At 49.6% G+C, this 17,438-nt stretch overlaps 1 protein-coding gene across 1 annotated transcript in view; it reads right to left on the reverse strand.

Moving 5' to 3' along the window:
* The window catches only part of LOC144735464 (uncharacterized), a 30,495-nt gene extending 21,995 nt beyond the window's left edge, over window positions 1–8,500 (reverse strand). The window contains exons 1-4 of the mRNA XM_078617865.1: window positions 8,423–8,500; window positions 3,483–3,588; window positions 2,238–2,333; window positions 697–840 (exon numbers count right to left, since the gene is read on the reverse strand). Coding sequence (XP_078473991.1) covers window positions 697–840; window positions 2,238–2,333; window positions 3,483–3,588 — 346 coding nt within the window. The 5' untranslated portion in view covers window positions 8,423–8,500. The remainder of the gene's footprint in view (window positions 1–696; window positions 841–2,237; window positions 2,334–3,482; window positions 3,589–8,422) is intronic.
* Window positions 8,501–17,438: the final 8,938 nt, after the last annotated feature.

Consider the following 17,438-nt stretch of genomic DNA (forward strand, 5'->3'; position numbering starts at 1 on the left):
CGGGCATAATGACTTTAAACCCCTCGCCAAACCTTCTACGCATTTCACAAGTAGTACTAATCGCATATCTGCATTTACCATAAATATGCAAAATTCCTCTTGATATGCAAATTATTTTGTCAAGGCGCTCTTCGCCCCTCCATCCCAGCATAAATAGTCGCTCCAAGCCTGGAGCGTGCCATTCAGACTATGTCTACTCGACAGACCTGTTCTCCACCTGAAGACGGCTGCTTGCGTTGTGGCCGAAACGTCGTGAGAATTATTTTATTATGTTTTATTTTTTATTATTTTATTATTTCCCTTCTACGTGACTTTGCCGAAAGAACCAAGAAGATGAATCCCTCGGCAGTTTGCTTGGGAGGTCGTCTCTGCCCCGGCGCTTTCCCCGATCTCAAGCCCCTGAACCGCCTTGCGCAACTCCCTCAACAGATGGCACCTCAAGGCAGCCACTCGCAGTGCTTCATCTTCTTGGTTCTTTCGGTAAAGTCACGTAGAAGGGAAGTAATAATATAATAAAAAATAAAACATAATAAAACAAAAAATTCGCAGTGCTGTTAGCCCCAACCGACAACACTGGCCCCAACAGCCCAACAGAGGCTACGCGGGTGGAATCTCCGTGTGTGTCCGTGCGTGCGTGTCCGTGTCTGTGCGTGCGCTTTGCATGGCGGCAGAATGAAATGTGTGCGCCCTTCCCACCTTTGCACATGTCCTCATCCGACAGCTCCACCTCAATGAAGTTTTGGTCCTCGGTGGCCGGATCTCCGTGGCGACCTTCCGGCTCCTCCGGAGTGTCGCTCTCCTCCTCCTCCTCCTCCACTTTGACGATGCTCAAGCACGGAACTGCGAATCGACACAACGGAAGGCGGCGCGTCCGCGTGTCAACGCTCCGGAGGCCCGTGTCTACGGGGAACCTCTCTCGCACCGTACGTAGCCACCCGCGCCGATCGCAGGTGGAGGGACAACAAACTAAAGACAACGATGACGACAACAAGCAGTTCTAAACAAATTAGTTGGTCGATCTAGCTGGTGGTGTTTTCTTGGTTCTTTCGGTAAAGTCGCGTAGGTAAAAAATAAATAATAAAAATGATAAATAATAAAAATAAAATAATAAATCACGACGTTTCGGAGGCAACACAAGCTCTTTACTTGATACAGCTATCGTGCTGTGACGGTTCCACCTGAAGACGGAAGCTTGTGTTGCCTCCGAAACGTCGTGATTTATAAAAAAAATTCAATTTTTTTTTTACCTACGTGACTTTACAGGGAGAGCGTTCCAGACGGCCACAGAAGCGCATCTGAAAGCGCCACGCGTTGACCACCGTCTTTGTGCGATGGCTCAGCCAAAAACCGCTGCTGCGAAGATCATGATCGGAGGTGGCGTGATGGTTGATGTTTCTTGACGAGCTCAGCCAAGGTACTGCGGTTCATTTCTGGATAGGGTCTAATGAGCGTGACCGTGTGGTGGTGCGTGTGGTGTGTGTGGTGTTGTGTATGGTGCGTGTTGGTGGTGCGTGTGGTGGTGCGTGTGGTGGTGCGTGTGTGGTGCGTGTGGTGTGTGTGGTGTTGTGTATGGTGCGTGTTGGTGGTGCGTGTGGTGTTGCGTGTGGTGGTGCGTGTGGTGGTGCGTGTGGTGTGTGTGGTGTTGTGTATGGTGCGTGTTGGTGGTGCGTGTGGTGGTGCGTGTGGTGGTGCGTGTGTGGTGCGTGTGTGGTGTTGCGTGTGGTGGTGCGTGTGGTGGTGCGTGTGGTGTGTGTGGTGTTGTGTATGGTGCGTGTTGGTGGTGCGTGTGGTGTTGCGTGTGGTGGTGCGTGTGGTGGTGCGTGTGGTGTGTGTGGTGTTGTGTATGGTGCGTGTTGGTGGTGCGTGTGTGGTGTTGCGTGTGGTGGTGCGTGTGGTGTGTGTGGTGTTGTGTATGGTGCGTGTGGTGGTGCGTGGGGCGTGTGTGGTGTTGTGTATGGTGCGTGTGGTGCGTGTGGTGGTGTGTGGTGCGTGTGGTGGTGCGTGTGGTGGTGCGTGTGGTGGTGCGTGTGGTGTGTGGTGGTGTGGTGGTGCGTGTTGGTGGTGCGTGTGGTGGTGCGTGTGGTGGTGCGTGTGGTGTGTGGTGCGTGTGGTGGTGCGTGTGGTGGTGCGTGTGGTGGTGCGTGTGGTGTGTGGTGGTGTGGTGGTGCGTGTTGGTGGTGCGTGTGGTGGTGCGTGTGGTGGTGTGTGGTGCGTGCGTCTCCCGGGGTGAAGCTCACCGCAGCTTCCCTCTTCGTCCTTCACCGCCAGCGCCGCCGCCGCCCGCAGAGTCTCGGCGCTGGGCTTCTCCTCCACGTCCCACTCGCTCCACAGCGCTGGCACGGCACGCGAGATGAGCAGCAGCATCATCAGCAGCAGCATCATCATCAGCAGCAGCAGCAGCATCATCAGCAGCATCAGCAGCAGCAGCATCATCAGCAGCAGCAGCATCAACAGCAGCAGCAGCATCAGTAGCAGCAGCAGCATCATCAGCAGCAGCAGCATCAGCAGCATCATCATCAGCAGCAGCATCAGTAGCAGCAGTAGCAGCAGCAGCATCATCAGCAGCAGCAGCATCAGCACATAAGCCACTTCGTTGAGCTATCATTTGTAAATAGGCCGGTCGCTTCTGGCAAGTAGCTACCTAGCCGAGTGGGACCTTACCTGGTCAAATAAAATTAGTTTCGTTGAAAAAATATAAATATAGTTGCATAAATTTCGATGTAAAGCTTTCGTGACTGCAGGGATTCATCTTCTTGGTTCTTTCGGTAAAGTCATCACGTAGAATGGAAATAATAAAAATAAAACATAATAAAATAATTCTCACGACGTTTCGGCCACAACGCAAGCAGCCGTCCTCAGGTGGAGAACAGGTCTGTCGAGATTGACAGAAGACAGAGTCTGAATGACCTGTTCTCCACCTGAGGATGGCTGCTTGCGTTGTGGCCGAAACGTCGTGAGAATTATTTTATAATGTTTTATTTTTAAATCCTTTATATTAAGTTAACTCGCTTGCTCGCTTGCGCGCTTACGACCGTGCAAATCTTTCGGTCGTTTTTTAACCCACTTCCCGTGATCCAATCGAGCTGACATTTTGCACACAGACTCGTTGTGCGTGACAATTTATTTTCGTGAAAAAATTTTTCTCCAAAACTTTACACTTTTTAGGAAAAATTTTTATTTATTTAATTACCAATTGCTTAATGTTGGCAGGCAATCATCTGACCCATAGGTGGCAGCCATCTCAAGCCAGAGGACGAGAGGACTCTAGCCGCCACGCATATAAAGGATTTAGAGTGAAAAACTTTGTTTTTACTGGTTAATTTTTTATTACTTTATTACGTGACTTTACCGAAAGAACCAAGAAGATATAGTTGTATAGTTCACGACGCACCGCACCGCACCGGGTGCTCGCTTGACGGGAACGCCGATCGGTAAACTAAACGACGAGCCAACGGCTCCAGGGTGAGACGCGTGGAGCTCACCAGCGGCGGCATCGCCGGAGTCTCCGCGTCGCTCCGCCGAGCCCGGAGACGAGTCGGCCGCGTCGCGCTCTCGCTTGATGGACGGGAACGCGACGTGGGGCTCCATCTGAGAAGCGGAGCAAAGCGAAGGGGGGGGGAGGGTGGGGGGGGTAACGTCGCCCTCTTAGCGGGCGCAGTTGAGAATTCGGGCAAGCGCCACCCCGGCCTGAAACAATCGGCAGGCGAACTCCGGTCGCCTTTCCCGCAGCAGCAGCAGCGGCGGCAGCAGCAGCAGCAGCAGTAGCAGCAGCAGTAGTAGCAGCAGTAGTAGCAGCAGTAGCAGCGGCGGCAGCAGCAGCGGCGGCAGCAGCAGCAGTAGCAGCAGCAGCAGTAGCAGCAGCAGTAGTAGCAGCAGTAGTAGCAGCAGCAGCAGTAGCAGCGGCGGTGGTGGCGGCTTTTGGCTACTGCCATCGAACAAAGATGGCGGCCATCGAACAAAAATGGCGGCCGCCGCGTCACGTGCGCGTGTCCGGACGCGCTTCCGTCCGATTACACAGGTCAAAAAAAGAAAATTCTAGCCTGGACTTTTGCAGCTGTTCTAGACTAATTTCAGGGTGCCGATTCCAAATCTGATCTCAGATTTGCTCTATCACATCTCGTTTTTAAATCCTTTATATTAAGTTCGCTTGCTTGCTTAGGACCGTGCAAATCTTTCGGTCGTTTTTTAACCCACTTGCCGTGATCCAATCGAGCTGACATTTTCCACACAGACTCGTTGTGCGTGACAATTAATGTTCGTGAAATTTTTTCCAAAATGTTACACTTTTTAGGACAAAAATATTATATTTAATTACCAATTGCTTAATAGTGCAATGCAATCATCTGACCCATAGGTGGCAGCCATCTCAAGCCAGAGGACGAGAGGACTCTAGCCGCCATGCATATAAAAGATTTATAGTGAAAAACTTTGTTTTTACGGGTTATACTTATTATGCTCTCGGCATACCCCATTCCCATTTTCATTGATTTTACCCGAAATTAACTCCGTCACTTATGATTGCAAGTTGTTGCGAGTCAGTGACTGCTTTAGTGTTAAAATATGGTGCTGTATTTTTAGGATAGTGCATTTATAATATCATTTTATGTAGATATCCACATCTATTTAATATTTTTCTTCTGCAGTTTTTATTGAAAATGCAATATTTGATATCTCAAAAACCTGATGTGATGGACAAAAACTGATGCCAGATTTGGAACCGTTGGAACACCTTATGCCAGAAAAAGTGTGTTGACCAGTGTTATTAATTCGAGGAAGTCCCTGGAGCTATGATGCACTTTGAAATCATCATCATCATCATCATCTGGATTGACGAACTTCAGGCTGGCCTGCCGACAATCCATCCTGGGTCAACCCACAGCACCGGGGTCTGTCCCGTGACCTCCTGCCAGCGAGCCTTCGACACATCACGTGGCCTCAGCGTGCACGTGGCCTGGTACGAGCGCCGTGGTGACATCACCGCCACTGAGTGGCGAATGGCGGCTTTTGTTGTTGTCGTGGCCAGTACGATGCCTGGCTGCCTTTGTCTCCCCATTGATGATGTTTACCCACTGCACCATTCATTTCCTTACGATACGAGGAAGCAACTGGAGCTATGAACTATTAAATAATCTCGATTAAAAACTAAGTTCTTCATAACAGACCCGTAGAGACACCCACAGATTAGCGCGGTTGGCTACGTACGGTGCAAAATAAGTTCAAAGTACACACACACACACAACAACAACCACCGCCATTCTCCACTAAGTGGCGGTGACGTCACCACGACGCTTGTGCCAGGCCATGTGCACCTTGAGGCTACGTGAAGTGTCGAACGCCCGCTGGCAGGAGGTCACGGGGCAGACCCAGCAGGTGCCATGGGTTGACTGACTGAGATGACCGAGATGAGTGGCTGATGCACCACCAGTGCCCCCTACTGAGCCAACTTGCTGTGCTTTAGCCACCCGGCGCTCCGCTCGTTGTTGTGAGCGTCGCTCCTCCGCCCTCCGTTGTTGCTGGAGGGCGACTGCCTCCAATTGCCCAGTAGCGTCCTTCACGAGCCTCCTCCACAGAGGCCGATCTTGACACCGCTGGTACCAGTCATCGGCAAGTCCACTCAGCTCCACGTCCTCCTGTACCACATCACTCCATCTCTTCTCTAGCCCGTGCCGCGCCCGTTTAGCCCCCTCGATCCTGCCAAACAAAAGCTGTTTAGGCATGCGGTGGCTGGGCATGCGGGCTACATGACCCAGCCAACGCAGCCTTGCCTGCCGGAGGAGCTCACTAATGGGACTTTGTCCAGATCTTTCAAGGATCTGTGAGCTCCTCACACAATCCTGCCTGGTTTAACCCAGGATGGATCGTCGGCAGGCCAGCCTAAATGTTTCTAATGTTTCGAAAGCGTAGAAAAGGGAGGGCATGACTGTGGCTGAGAAGACCTGAAGCTTCGTGTGAAGCGACAGACCAGGTAGCTTCCACACATCGTTACGCAGCCGATGCAAAGAAAATGCCGTTCGACTGATTCAGAGTGAGACCTCTGCTGTCAAACCGGAGCTGGTCATGAGCACACACATACACACAAATTACATATACACACAGTACACACACACATACACAGTACATATACACACAGTACACACACACATACACACAGTACACACACACACTACATATACACACAATACACACACACACTACATATACACACAGTACACACACACACTACATATACACACAGTACACACACACATACACAGTACATATACACACAGTACACACACACATACAGATTACACACACAGTACACACACCTACAGAATACATATACACACAGTACACACACACACTACATATACACACAGTACACACACACTACATATACACACAGTACACATACAGATTACACACACACACATTACATATACACAGTACACACACACTACATATACACACAGTACACACACATACACACAGTACACACACACACTACATATACACACAGTACACACACACTACATATACATAGTACACATACAGATTACACACACACACATTACACACACATACAGTACACACACACTACACATACACACACACTACATGTACACATACACACAGGACAGACGCACAATGTAACCCATGGCCTAGGCACACACGCATCATCATCATCATCAGCCATGGCCAATCCACTGCTGGATGATTCAATTACAAAGACAAAGATCCCCCGTGCAGCCTCAACAGACTGAAGGGGCAAGTGCTGTTAGCGAGCAGCACCTACAAAGACAAAGATCCCCCGGGTAGCCTCAGCAGACTGAAGGGGCAAGTGCTGTTAGCGAGCAGCACCTACAAAGACAAAGATCCCCCGGGTAGCCTCAGCAGACTGAAGGGGCAAGTGCTGTTAGCGAGCAGCACCTACAAAGACAAAGATCCCCCGGGTAGCCTCAACAGATTGAAGGGGCAAGTGCTGTTAGCGAGCAACACCGACAAAGACAAAGATCCCCCGGGTAGCCTCAGCAGACTGAAGGGGCAAGTGCTGTTAGCGAGTAGCTAGAGCAGCACCACGCCCGCCCCGGCCGCCTTTGTCTCTTTGACATCATCATCATCATCCTTCTAGCAAGAGAGAGAGAGACAGCCGCATCACTCGCGGGGAGAGAGAGGAGAGAGTGGAGAGAGAGAGAAAAAAGAGAGAGGAGAGAGAGAAAGGAGAGGAGAGAGTGGAGAGAGCCACCACCATCAGCACCATCATCACCATCAGCACCATCATCACCATCATCACCATCAGCACCACCACCACCATCAGCACCACCAGCACCACCACCACCATCAGCACCATCACCACCATCAGCACCACCATCACCACCACGACCACCATCAGCACCATCACCACCATCAGCACGACCACCATCAGCACCACCACCATCAGCACCACCACCATCAGCACCACCACCACCACCATCAGCACCACCACCATCAGCACCACCACCATCAGCACCACCACCATCAGCACCACCACCACCACCATCACCACCACCACCATCACCACCACCATCACCACCATCACCATCACCACCACCATCACCACCACCACCACCATCACCACCACCACCATCACCACCACCATCATCATCACCATCACCACCATCACCACCACCACCATCACCACCACCACCATCATCATCATCATCACCATCACCGTCACCACCATCACCACCATCACCACCATCACCACCACCACCATCACCACCACCACCATCACCACCACCACCACCATCACCACCACCACCACCATCACCACCACCACCACCGTCATCGTCACCGTCACCACCATCACCACCATCACCACCATCACCACCACCACCATGACCACCATCACCACCACCATCACCACCATCACCATCACCACCATCACCATCACCACCACCATCACCACCACCACCATCACCATCACCACCACCACCACCATCACCACCACCACCATCACCACCATCACCATCACCACCACCATCACCACCACCACCACCATCACCACCACCATCACCACCACCACCATCACCACCACCATCACCACCACCATCACCACCATCACCATCACCACCACCACCACCATCACCACCACCATCACCACCACCATCACCACCACCACCACCACCATCACCACCACCACCACCGTCATCGTCACCGTCACCACCATCACCACCATCACCACCATCACCACCACCACCATGACCACCATCACCACCACCATCACCACCATCACCATCACCACCATCACCATCACCACCATCACCACCACCACCATGACCACCATCACCACCACCATCACCACCATCACCATCACCACCATCACCATCACCACCACCATCACCACCATCACCATCACCACCATCACCACCACCATCACCACCACCACCATCACCGTCGTCACCGTGAGATGTGGAGCAGGCGTCGCGAGCAGAGGCCGCGGAGACGAAGACGAGGGAGGAGGGAGGGGGGAGGGGCAGGAAGAGGAGGGGCGGAGGGGGAGGAGCTACTCCACTTGCCCCTCCTCCCACTAACCCCGCCCCTCCCCCCCCCGCTCCTCCACCCCCCCCGCCCCTCCTCCCCCGCCCCTCCCCCGCTCCTCCCGCAAAGGCGGCCGGGCGTGGTGCTGGTGGTGGTGCTGGTGGTGCTGGTGGTGGTGGTGCTGGTGGTGCTGCTGGTGGTGCTGGTGATGGTGGTGCTGGTGGTGCTGCTGGTGGTGCTGGTGGTGCTGGTGATGGTGGTGCTGGTGGTGGTGGTGCTGGTGGTGCTGGTGGTGCTGGTGATGGTGGTGCTGGTGGTGCTGCTGGTGGTGCTGGTGGTGCTGGTGATGGTGGTGCTGGTGGTGGTGGTGCTGGTGGTGCTGGTGCTGGTGGTGCTGGTGGTGCTGGTGGTGCTGGTGATGGTGGTGCTGGTGGTGCTGGTGCTGGTGGTGCTGGTGGTGCTGGTGGTGCTGGTGATGGTGGTGCTGGTGGTGGTGGTGCTGGTGGTGCTGGTGCTGGTGGTGCTGGTGGTGCTGGTGATGGTGGTGCTGGTGGTGGTGGTGCTGGTGGTGCTGGTGATGGTGGTGCTGGTGGTGGTGGTGCTGGTGGTGCTGGTGCTGGTGGTGCTGGTGGTGCTGGTGGTGGTGGTGCTGGTGGTGGTGGTGCTGGTGGTGCTGGTGCTGGTGGTGCTGGTGGTGCTGGTGATGGTGGTGCTGGTGGTGGTGGTGCTGGTGGTGCTGGTGCTGGTGGTGCTGGTGGTGCTGGTGGTGCTGGTGCTGGTGGTGGTGGTGCTGGTGGTGCTGGTGCTGGTGGTGCTGGTGGTGCTGGTGATGGTGGTGCTGGTGGTGGTGGTGCTGGTGGTGCTGGTGCTGGTGGTGCTGGTGGTGCTGGTGGTGCTGGTGATGGTGGTGCTGGTGGTGGTGGTGCTGGTGGTGCTGGTGGTGCTGGTGATGGTGGTGCTGGTGGTGGTGGTGCTGGTGGTGCTGGTGCTGGTGGTGCTGGTGGTGCTGGTGGTGCTGGTGATGGTGGTGCTGGTGGTGGTGGTGCTGGTGGTGCTGGTGCTGGTGGTGCTGGTGGTGCTGGTGGTGCTGGTGATGGTGGTGCTGGTGGTGGTGGTGCTGGTGCTGGTGGTGCTGGTGGTGCTGGTGATGGTGGTGCTGGTGGTAGTGGTGCTGGTGGTGCTGGTGCTGGTGGTGCTGGTGGTGCTGGTGATGGTGGTGCTGGTGGTGGTGGTGCTGGTGGTGCTGGTGGTGCTGGTGCTGGTGGTGCTGGTGGTGCTGGTGGTGCTGGTGATGGTGGTGCTGGTGCTGCTGGTGGCGGTGGTGCTGGTGGTGCTGGTGCTGCTGGTGGTGGTGCTGGTGGTGGTGGTGCTGGTGGTGCTGTGGTGGTGGTGCTGGTGCTGGTGGTGCTGGTGGTACTGGTGGTGCTGGTGATGGTGGTGCTGGTGGTGCTGGTGGTGCTGGTGGTGGTGGTGCTGGTGGTGCTGGTGGTGCTGGTGATGGTGGTGCTGGTGGTGCTGGTGGTGGTGGTGCTGGTGGTACTGGTGGTGCTGGTGATGGTGGTGCTGGTGGTGGTGGTGGTGGTGCTGGTGGTGCTGGTGGTGCTGGTGGTGCTGGTGGTGGTGGTGGCCACCCACCCACCCCCTCGTGGTGTAGCCACAGCGCCGCCGGCAGCCTTCACAGCTGCTGCTGCAGCTGCTCGTCACAGCGCTTCGTGCCCCTGCAGCCTGACACGGTCGGCTCCGCACGGCGCGAAAGTCATGCAACAATCACTCCCAACAACAGCCCGTGCCAGGCCCGGTGCACTGGGAGGCCACGTGACGTGTCAAAGTCTCACAGATACCGGCTGGAGGCCACGTGACGTGTCAAAGATGCCGGCAGGAGGTCACGTGACGTGTCAAAGATGCCGGCAGGAGGTCACGTGACGTGTCAAAGATGCCGGCAGGAGGTCACGTGACGTGTCAAAGATGCCGGCAGGAGGTCACGTGACGTGTCAAAGATGCCAGCAGGAGGTCACGTGACGTGTCAGAGTCTCACAGATGCCGGCAGGAGGTCACGTGACGTGTCACAGTCTTACAGATGCCGGCAGGAGGTCACGGGACAGACCCAGCAAGTGCCACGGGTCGGCTGACTGAGATGAGTGGCTGATGCACCACCAGCAGGCCCCTATAGTGCAAATCGCTGCGTTGTATCTGCCCGGCGCTCCGCTCGTTCTCAATAATTCTCGCCGACTCTGGACACTCGCTGACCGACTCCACCGTCCTCTTCCGTCACCTGACCACGCTCCCTTCTCGATCATTCCCGTAGCCACCAGTCCCTTCACACTCACAGCTGACTCCCCTGTCATTACCTCTCGTAGCCACCAGTCCCTTCACACTCACAGCTGACTCCCCTGTCATTACCTCCCGTAGCCACCAGTCCCTTCACACTCACAGCTGACTCCCCTGTCATTACCTCCCGTAGCCACCAGTCCCTTCACACTCACAGCTGACTCCCTTGTCATTACCTCCCGTGGCCACCAGTCCCTTCACACTCACAGCTGACTCCCCTGTCATTACCTCCCGTGGCCACCAGTCCCTTCACACTCACAGCTGACTCCCCTGTCATTACCTCCCGTAGCCACCAGTCCCTTCACACTCACAGCTGACTCCCCTGTCATTATCTCTCGTGGCCACTAGTCCCTTCACACTCACAACTGACTCCCCTGTCATTACCTCCCGTGGCCACCAGTCCCTTCACACTCACAACTGACTCCCCTGTCATTACCTGCCGTGGCCACCAGTCCCTTCACACTCACAACTGACTCCCCTGTCATTACCTCCCATGGCCACTAGTCCACTCGCACTGCAGGCTGACTCCTCTGTCATTACCTCCCGTAGCCACCAGTCCCTTCACACTCACAGCTGACTCCCCTGTCATTACCTCCCGTGGCCACCAGTCCCTTCACACTCACAACTGACTCCCCTGCCATTACCTCCCATGGCCACTAGTCCGTTCACACTCACAACTGACTCCCCTGCCATTACCTCCCGTAGCCACCAGTCCCTTCACACTCACAACTGACTCCCCTGCCATTACCTCCCGTAGCCACCAGTCCCTTCACACTCACAACTGACTCCCCTGTCATTACCTCCCGTGGCCACCAGTCCCTTCACACTCACAACTGACTCCCCTGCCATTACCTCACATGGCCACTAGTCCGTTCATACTCACAACTGACTCCCCTGCCATTACCTCCCGTAGCCACCAGTCCCTTCACACTCACAACTGATTCCCCTGCCATTACCTCCCGTGGCCACCAGTCCCTTCACACTCACAACTGACTCCCCTGCCATTACCTCCCGTGGCCACCAGTCCCTTCACACTCACAACTGACTCCCCTGTCATTACCTCCCGTAGCCACCAGTCCCTTCACACTCACAGCTGACTCCCCTGTCATTACCTCCCGTAGCCACCAGTCCCTTCACACTCACAGCTGACTCCCCTGCCATTACCTCCCGTAGCCACCAGTCCCTTCACACTCACAACTGACTCCCCTGCCATTACCTCCCATGGCCCCCAGTCCATTCACACTCACAGCTGACTCCCCTGCCATTACCTCCCGTGGCCACCAGTCCCTTCACACTCACAACTGACTCCCCTGCCATTACCTCCCGTGGCCACCAGTCCCTTCACACTCACAGCTGACTCCCCTGCCATTACCTCCCGTAGCCACCAGTCCCTTCACACTCACAACTGACTCCCCTGCCATTACCTCCCGTAGCCACCAGTCCCTTCACACTCACAACTGACTCCCCTGTCATTACATCCCGTAGCCACCAGTCCCTTCACACTCACAGCTGACTCCCCTGTCATTACCTCCCGTAGCCACTAGTCCCTTCACACTCACAACTGACTCCCCTGCCATTACCTCCCGTAGCCACCAGTCCCTTCACACTCACAACTGACTCCCCTGTCATTACATCCCGTAGCCACCAGTCCCTTCACACTCACAGCTGACTCCCCTGTCATTACCTCCCGTAGCCACTAGTCCCTTCACACTCACAGCTGACTCCCCTGTCATTATCTCTCGTGGCCACCAGTCCCTTCGCACTCACAGCTGACTCCCCTGCCATTACCTCCCGTAGCCACCAGTCCCTTCACACTCACAACTGACTCCCCTGCCATTACCTCCCGTAGCCACCAGTCCCTTCACACCGCGTGCAGGCTCTATTGTCATTACCCAAATGTTGCCACCTATTTTAAATCTTGAATAGTCGCGCCCAGCCACGAGGGATGAACGTCTCGTCCAATCAGAGCCGCTGTTGTTGGGGGAGCCCCTGGCCAATGGGAGGCGCCCAAACACCGCCGCTCGTCATGGCGCCGGAGCGGCCGCTGTGTTCCCCCTTCCTTAGCGCGAGACCAACAATTACAACAACAATTACTACAACAATTACAACTACAATTACTACAACAATTACAACAACAATTACTACAACAATTACTACAACAATTACAACAACAATTACTACAACAATTACTACAACAATTACAACAACAATTACTACAACAATTACTACAACAATTACAACTACAATTACTACAACAATTACTACAACAATTACAACAACAATTACAACAACAATTACTACAACAATTACAACTACAATTACAACAACAATTACTACAACAATTACAACAACAATTACTACAACAATTACAACAACAATTACTACAACAATTACAACAACAATTACAACAACAATTACAACTACAATTACAACAACAATTACAACAACAATTACAACAACAATTACTACAACAATTACTACAACAATTACAACAACAATTACAACTACAATTACAACAACAATTACAACAACAATTACTACAACAATTACTACAACAATTACTACAACAATTACTACAACAATTACAACAACAATTACTACAACAATTACAACAACAATTACAACAACAATTACAACAACAATCACAACAACAATTACTACAACAATTACAACAACAATTACTACAACAATTACTACAACAATTACTACAACAATTACTACAACAATTACTACAACAATTACTACAACAATTACTACAACAATCACAACAACAATTACTACAACAATTACTACAACAATTACTACAACAATTACTACAACAATTACTACAACAATTACTACAACAATTACTACAACAATTACTACAACAATCACAACAACAATTACTACAACAATTACAACAACAATTACTACAACAATCACAACAACAATTACTACAACAATTACAACAATCACAACAACAATTACTACAACAATTACTACAACAATTACTACAACAATTACTACAACAATCACAACAACAATTACAACAACAATTACTACAACAATCACAACAACAATTACTACAACAATTACTACAACAATTACAACAACAATTACTACAACAATTACTACAACAATTACAACAACAATTACTACAACAATTACTACAACAATTACTACAACAATTACTACAACAATTACTACAACAATTACTACAACAATCACAACAACAATTACTACAACAATTACAACAACAATTACTACAACAATCACAACAACAATTACTACAACAATTACAACAATCACAACAACAATTACTACAACAATTACTACAACAATCACAACAACAATTACTACAACAATTACTACAACAATTACTACAACAATCACAACAACAATTACTACAACAATCACAACAACAATTACTACAACAATTACTACAACAATCACAACAACAATTACTACAACAATTACTACAACAATTACTACAACAATCACAACAACAATTACTACAACAATCACAACAACAATTACTACAACATTTACTACAACAATTACAACAACAATTACAACAACAATTACAACAACAATTACTACAACAATCACAACAACAATTACTACAACAATTACTACAACAATCACAACAACAATTACTACAACAATTACAACAACAATTACAACTACAATTACAACAACAATTACTACAACAATTACTACAACAATTACTACAACAATCACAACAACAATTACTACAACAATTACTACAACAATTACTACAACAATTACTACAACAATTACTACAACAATTACTACAACAATCACAACAACAATTACTACAACAATTACTACAACATTTACTACAACAATTACTACAACAATTACTACAACAATTACTACAACAATCACAACAACAATTACTACAACAATTACTACAACAATTACTACAACAATTACTACAACAATTACTACAACAATTACTACAACAATCACAACAACAATTACTACAACAATTACTACAACATTTACTACAACAATTACAACAACAATCACAACAACAATTACTACAACAATTACTACAACAATCACAACAACAATTACTACAACAATTACTACAACAATTACTACAACAATCACAACAACAATTACTACAACAATTACTACAACATTTACTACAACAATTACAACAACAATCACAACAACAATTACTACAACATTTACTACAACAATCACAACAACAATTACTACAACAATTACTACAACAATTACTACAACAATCACAACAACAATTACAACAACAATCACAACAACAATTACTACAACAATTACTACAACAATCACAACAACAATTACTACAACAATTACTACAACAATCACAACAACAATTACTACAACAATCACAACAACATTTACTACAACAATCACAACAACATTTACTACTACAATCGCTAAGATAACTACGTAGTTGTAATCTTAATGAGGAGTACCATCGTTTGCTCTGTCACGCCCGTTCCGACGCTGAAGTTGAGAACTGTGACCGTGATTCACAATTAAATGCCCAAATATTCTTAGGTTTTTTCGGTAAAGTCACGTAGGTAAAACATTAAAATTAATAACAGTAAAATAAAATAAAAATAAAAATCACGACGTTTCGGAGGCAACACAAGCTTCCGTCTTCAGGTGGAACCGTCACAGCCACGACAGCTGTATCATTTACTTGATACAGCTGTCGTGGCTGTGACGGAAGCTTGTGTTGCCTCCGAAACGTCGTGAATTTTTATTTTATTTTACTTTTATTAATTTTAATGTTTTACCTACATGGTGACTTTACCGAAAAAACCTAAGAATATGAATCCTTGCAGTCACGAAAGCTTCAAATCTAGAATAAATGCCCAAATGTTTTCCCCTGTTATCATTGGAAAAGGTTCTCATTTTGATTGATGTAAACGCTTTAAATTAAGTCACTAAATCTGTGCACTTTGATTCCTTAAACGTATCGTGTTGTTCTAAACGTCATTTCACGACGCCGCAATCGGGGTGCGATCGTTTTTCTATTCACAATGGCCGTGCTGCGTGCCATCAACCTTGCGCTACGTAGACTGCTGTTGTGTTGTAGGTCACATTATTTCATTTATTGTAGGGTCTAGGGTTGACAAAAGCGAAGCCATCGTTGTCATCTCTACAGGGACGTACAACATATACCTCTTTGTACGAAATCATCAATGGTTGTTAAAGAAGCTCCCAGCCATGGGAATGTGGAATTTCCACCAGTGGAATTTGATGAGCGCCGCACTGCCGGACGAGGGCCTCCACACGCCTTGCTGGTCAGTGCGGATTGGTAAAGGCGGGTAGCATAGACCTACAGTACAACTGGATATAACCGCAGTCCGATGACAACCAGTTTGTACATGGTCAGCACCCATCCGGGCACTCAAAGGTCACATCTGCTTTGGCTTGACCGACCAGATCGGGCGCATTCCAAGTCCCGATCATTTGTTCATAGGCGTCGTGGGTCCTTGTGAAGCTGTTCTTAACAGTTAATATCTCGCGGTGGTGAGATGTTAACTACATCGCCTTGTATACAGGAGGTCGTCGGTTCAATGGTGAACCTAACGCCTGCATGTTTGGAGTTTGCGTGTTCTCCCCGTGGTCACGTGGATTTTTCTCCAGGTCCTCCGGTTTTCCCCGCCACATTTAGAAACATGCGCTTCGATACATTTACACACGATAAGTCACTTTCGTTGGCCTCATTTGTGGCCAGGTAGCTTCTGAACAAGCGATACAGAGCTCGAGTGAGCCTTACCCGATAAGAAATCAGTTAGATATTTTAAAAAGTTTTCACGGTTAAAATAAATTGGGTAAAAAAAACAAGTCTTTGAATACACACACTTTTATTTGCACTCTAAAGTGCAAAATAAATTATTTTCACCCCAGAAATTAATACAATTTGATGTGCTGAATAAAATGGCTGCCTTCCTATCGATGTTTACTTTGTGCAAATTAACCCACTTTTATTCAGCACATCAAATTTGATTAATTTCTGGGGACAAATACATTGATTTTCCACTAGTTTTTGACCCAATTTATTTTCTATACTTATAAATCAATGTCATGCCAATGTCCGATTTTTATCAAAGCCGCGATTCAGTTTACATTCTTGCGGTGTCCTACTCCGTCTTCACCTTGACCCTGCGGGTGATGAACCACGTGGACATCCGAGGTTAAGCTAATTTCTGGAAGAAACTTAACGGAGTCGGAGCACTTTTTTTATTTGGTCAACGCATCACGACGAGCCACCGCCGAAGCAAACAACGACGAGCACACGACAAGGGAGATGCGAGCAGCACCTCAAATGTTGACGCTTATATGGGACTATCGTCTTTAATGGTAAAAAGAACGAATAATGATACTACTATACTGTAACGTGATAACAAATGTAATGTTTCGATGTAAAGCTTTCGTGACTGCAGGGATTCATCTTCTTGGTTCTTTCGGTAAAGTCACGTAGAAGGGAAGTAATACAATAATAGAAATTAAACATAATTAAATAATTCTCACGACGTTTCGGCCACAACGCAAGCAGCCGTCCGTGCGTTGTGGCCGAAACGTCGTGAGAATTATTTTATTATGTT

The sequence above is a fragment of the Lampetra planeri genome, chromosome 55 (genome assembly GCF_965212315.1).
Source record: "Lampetra planeri chromosome 55, kcLamPlan1.2.h2, whole genome shotgun sequence".
NCBI lineage: Eukaryota > Metazoa > Chordata > Hyperoartia > Petromyzontiformes > Petromyzontidae > Lampetra > Lampetra planeri.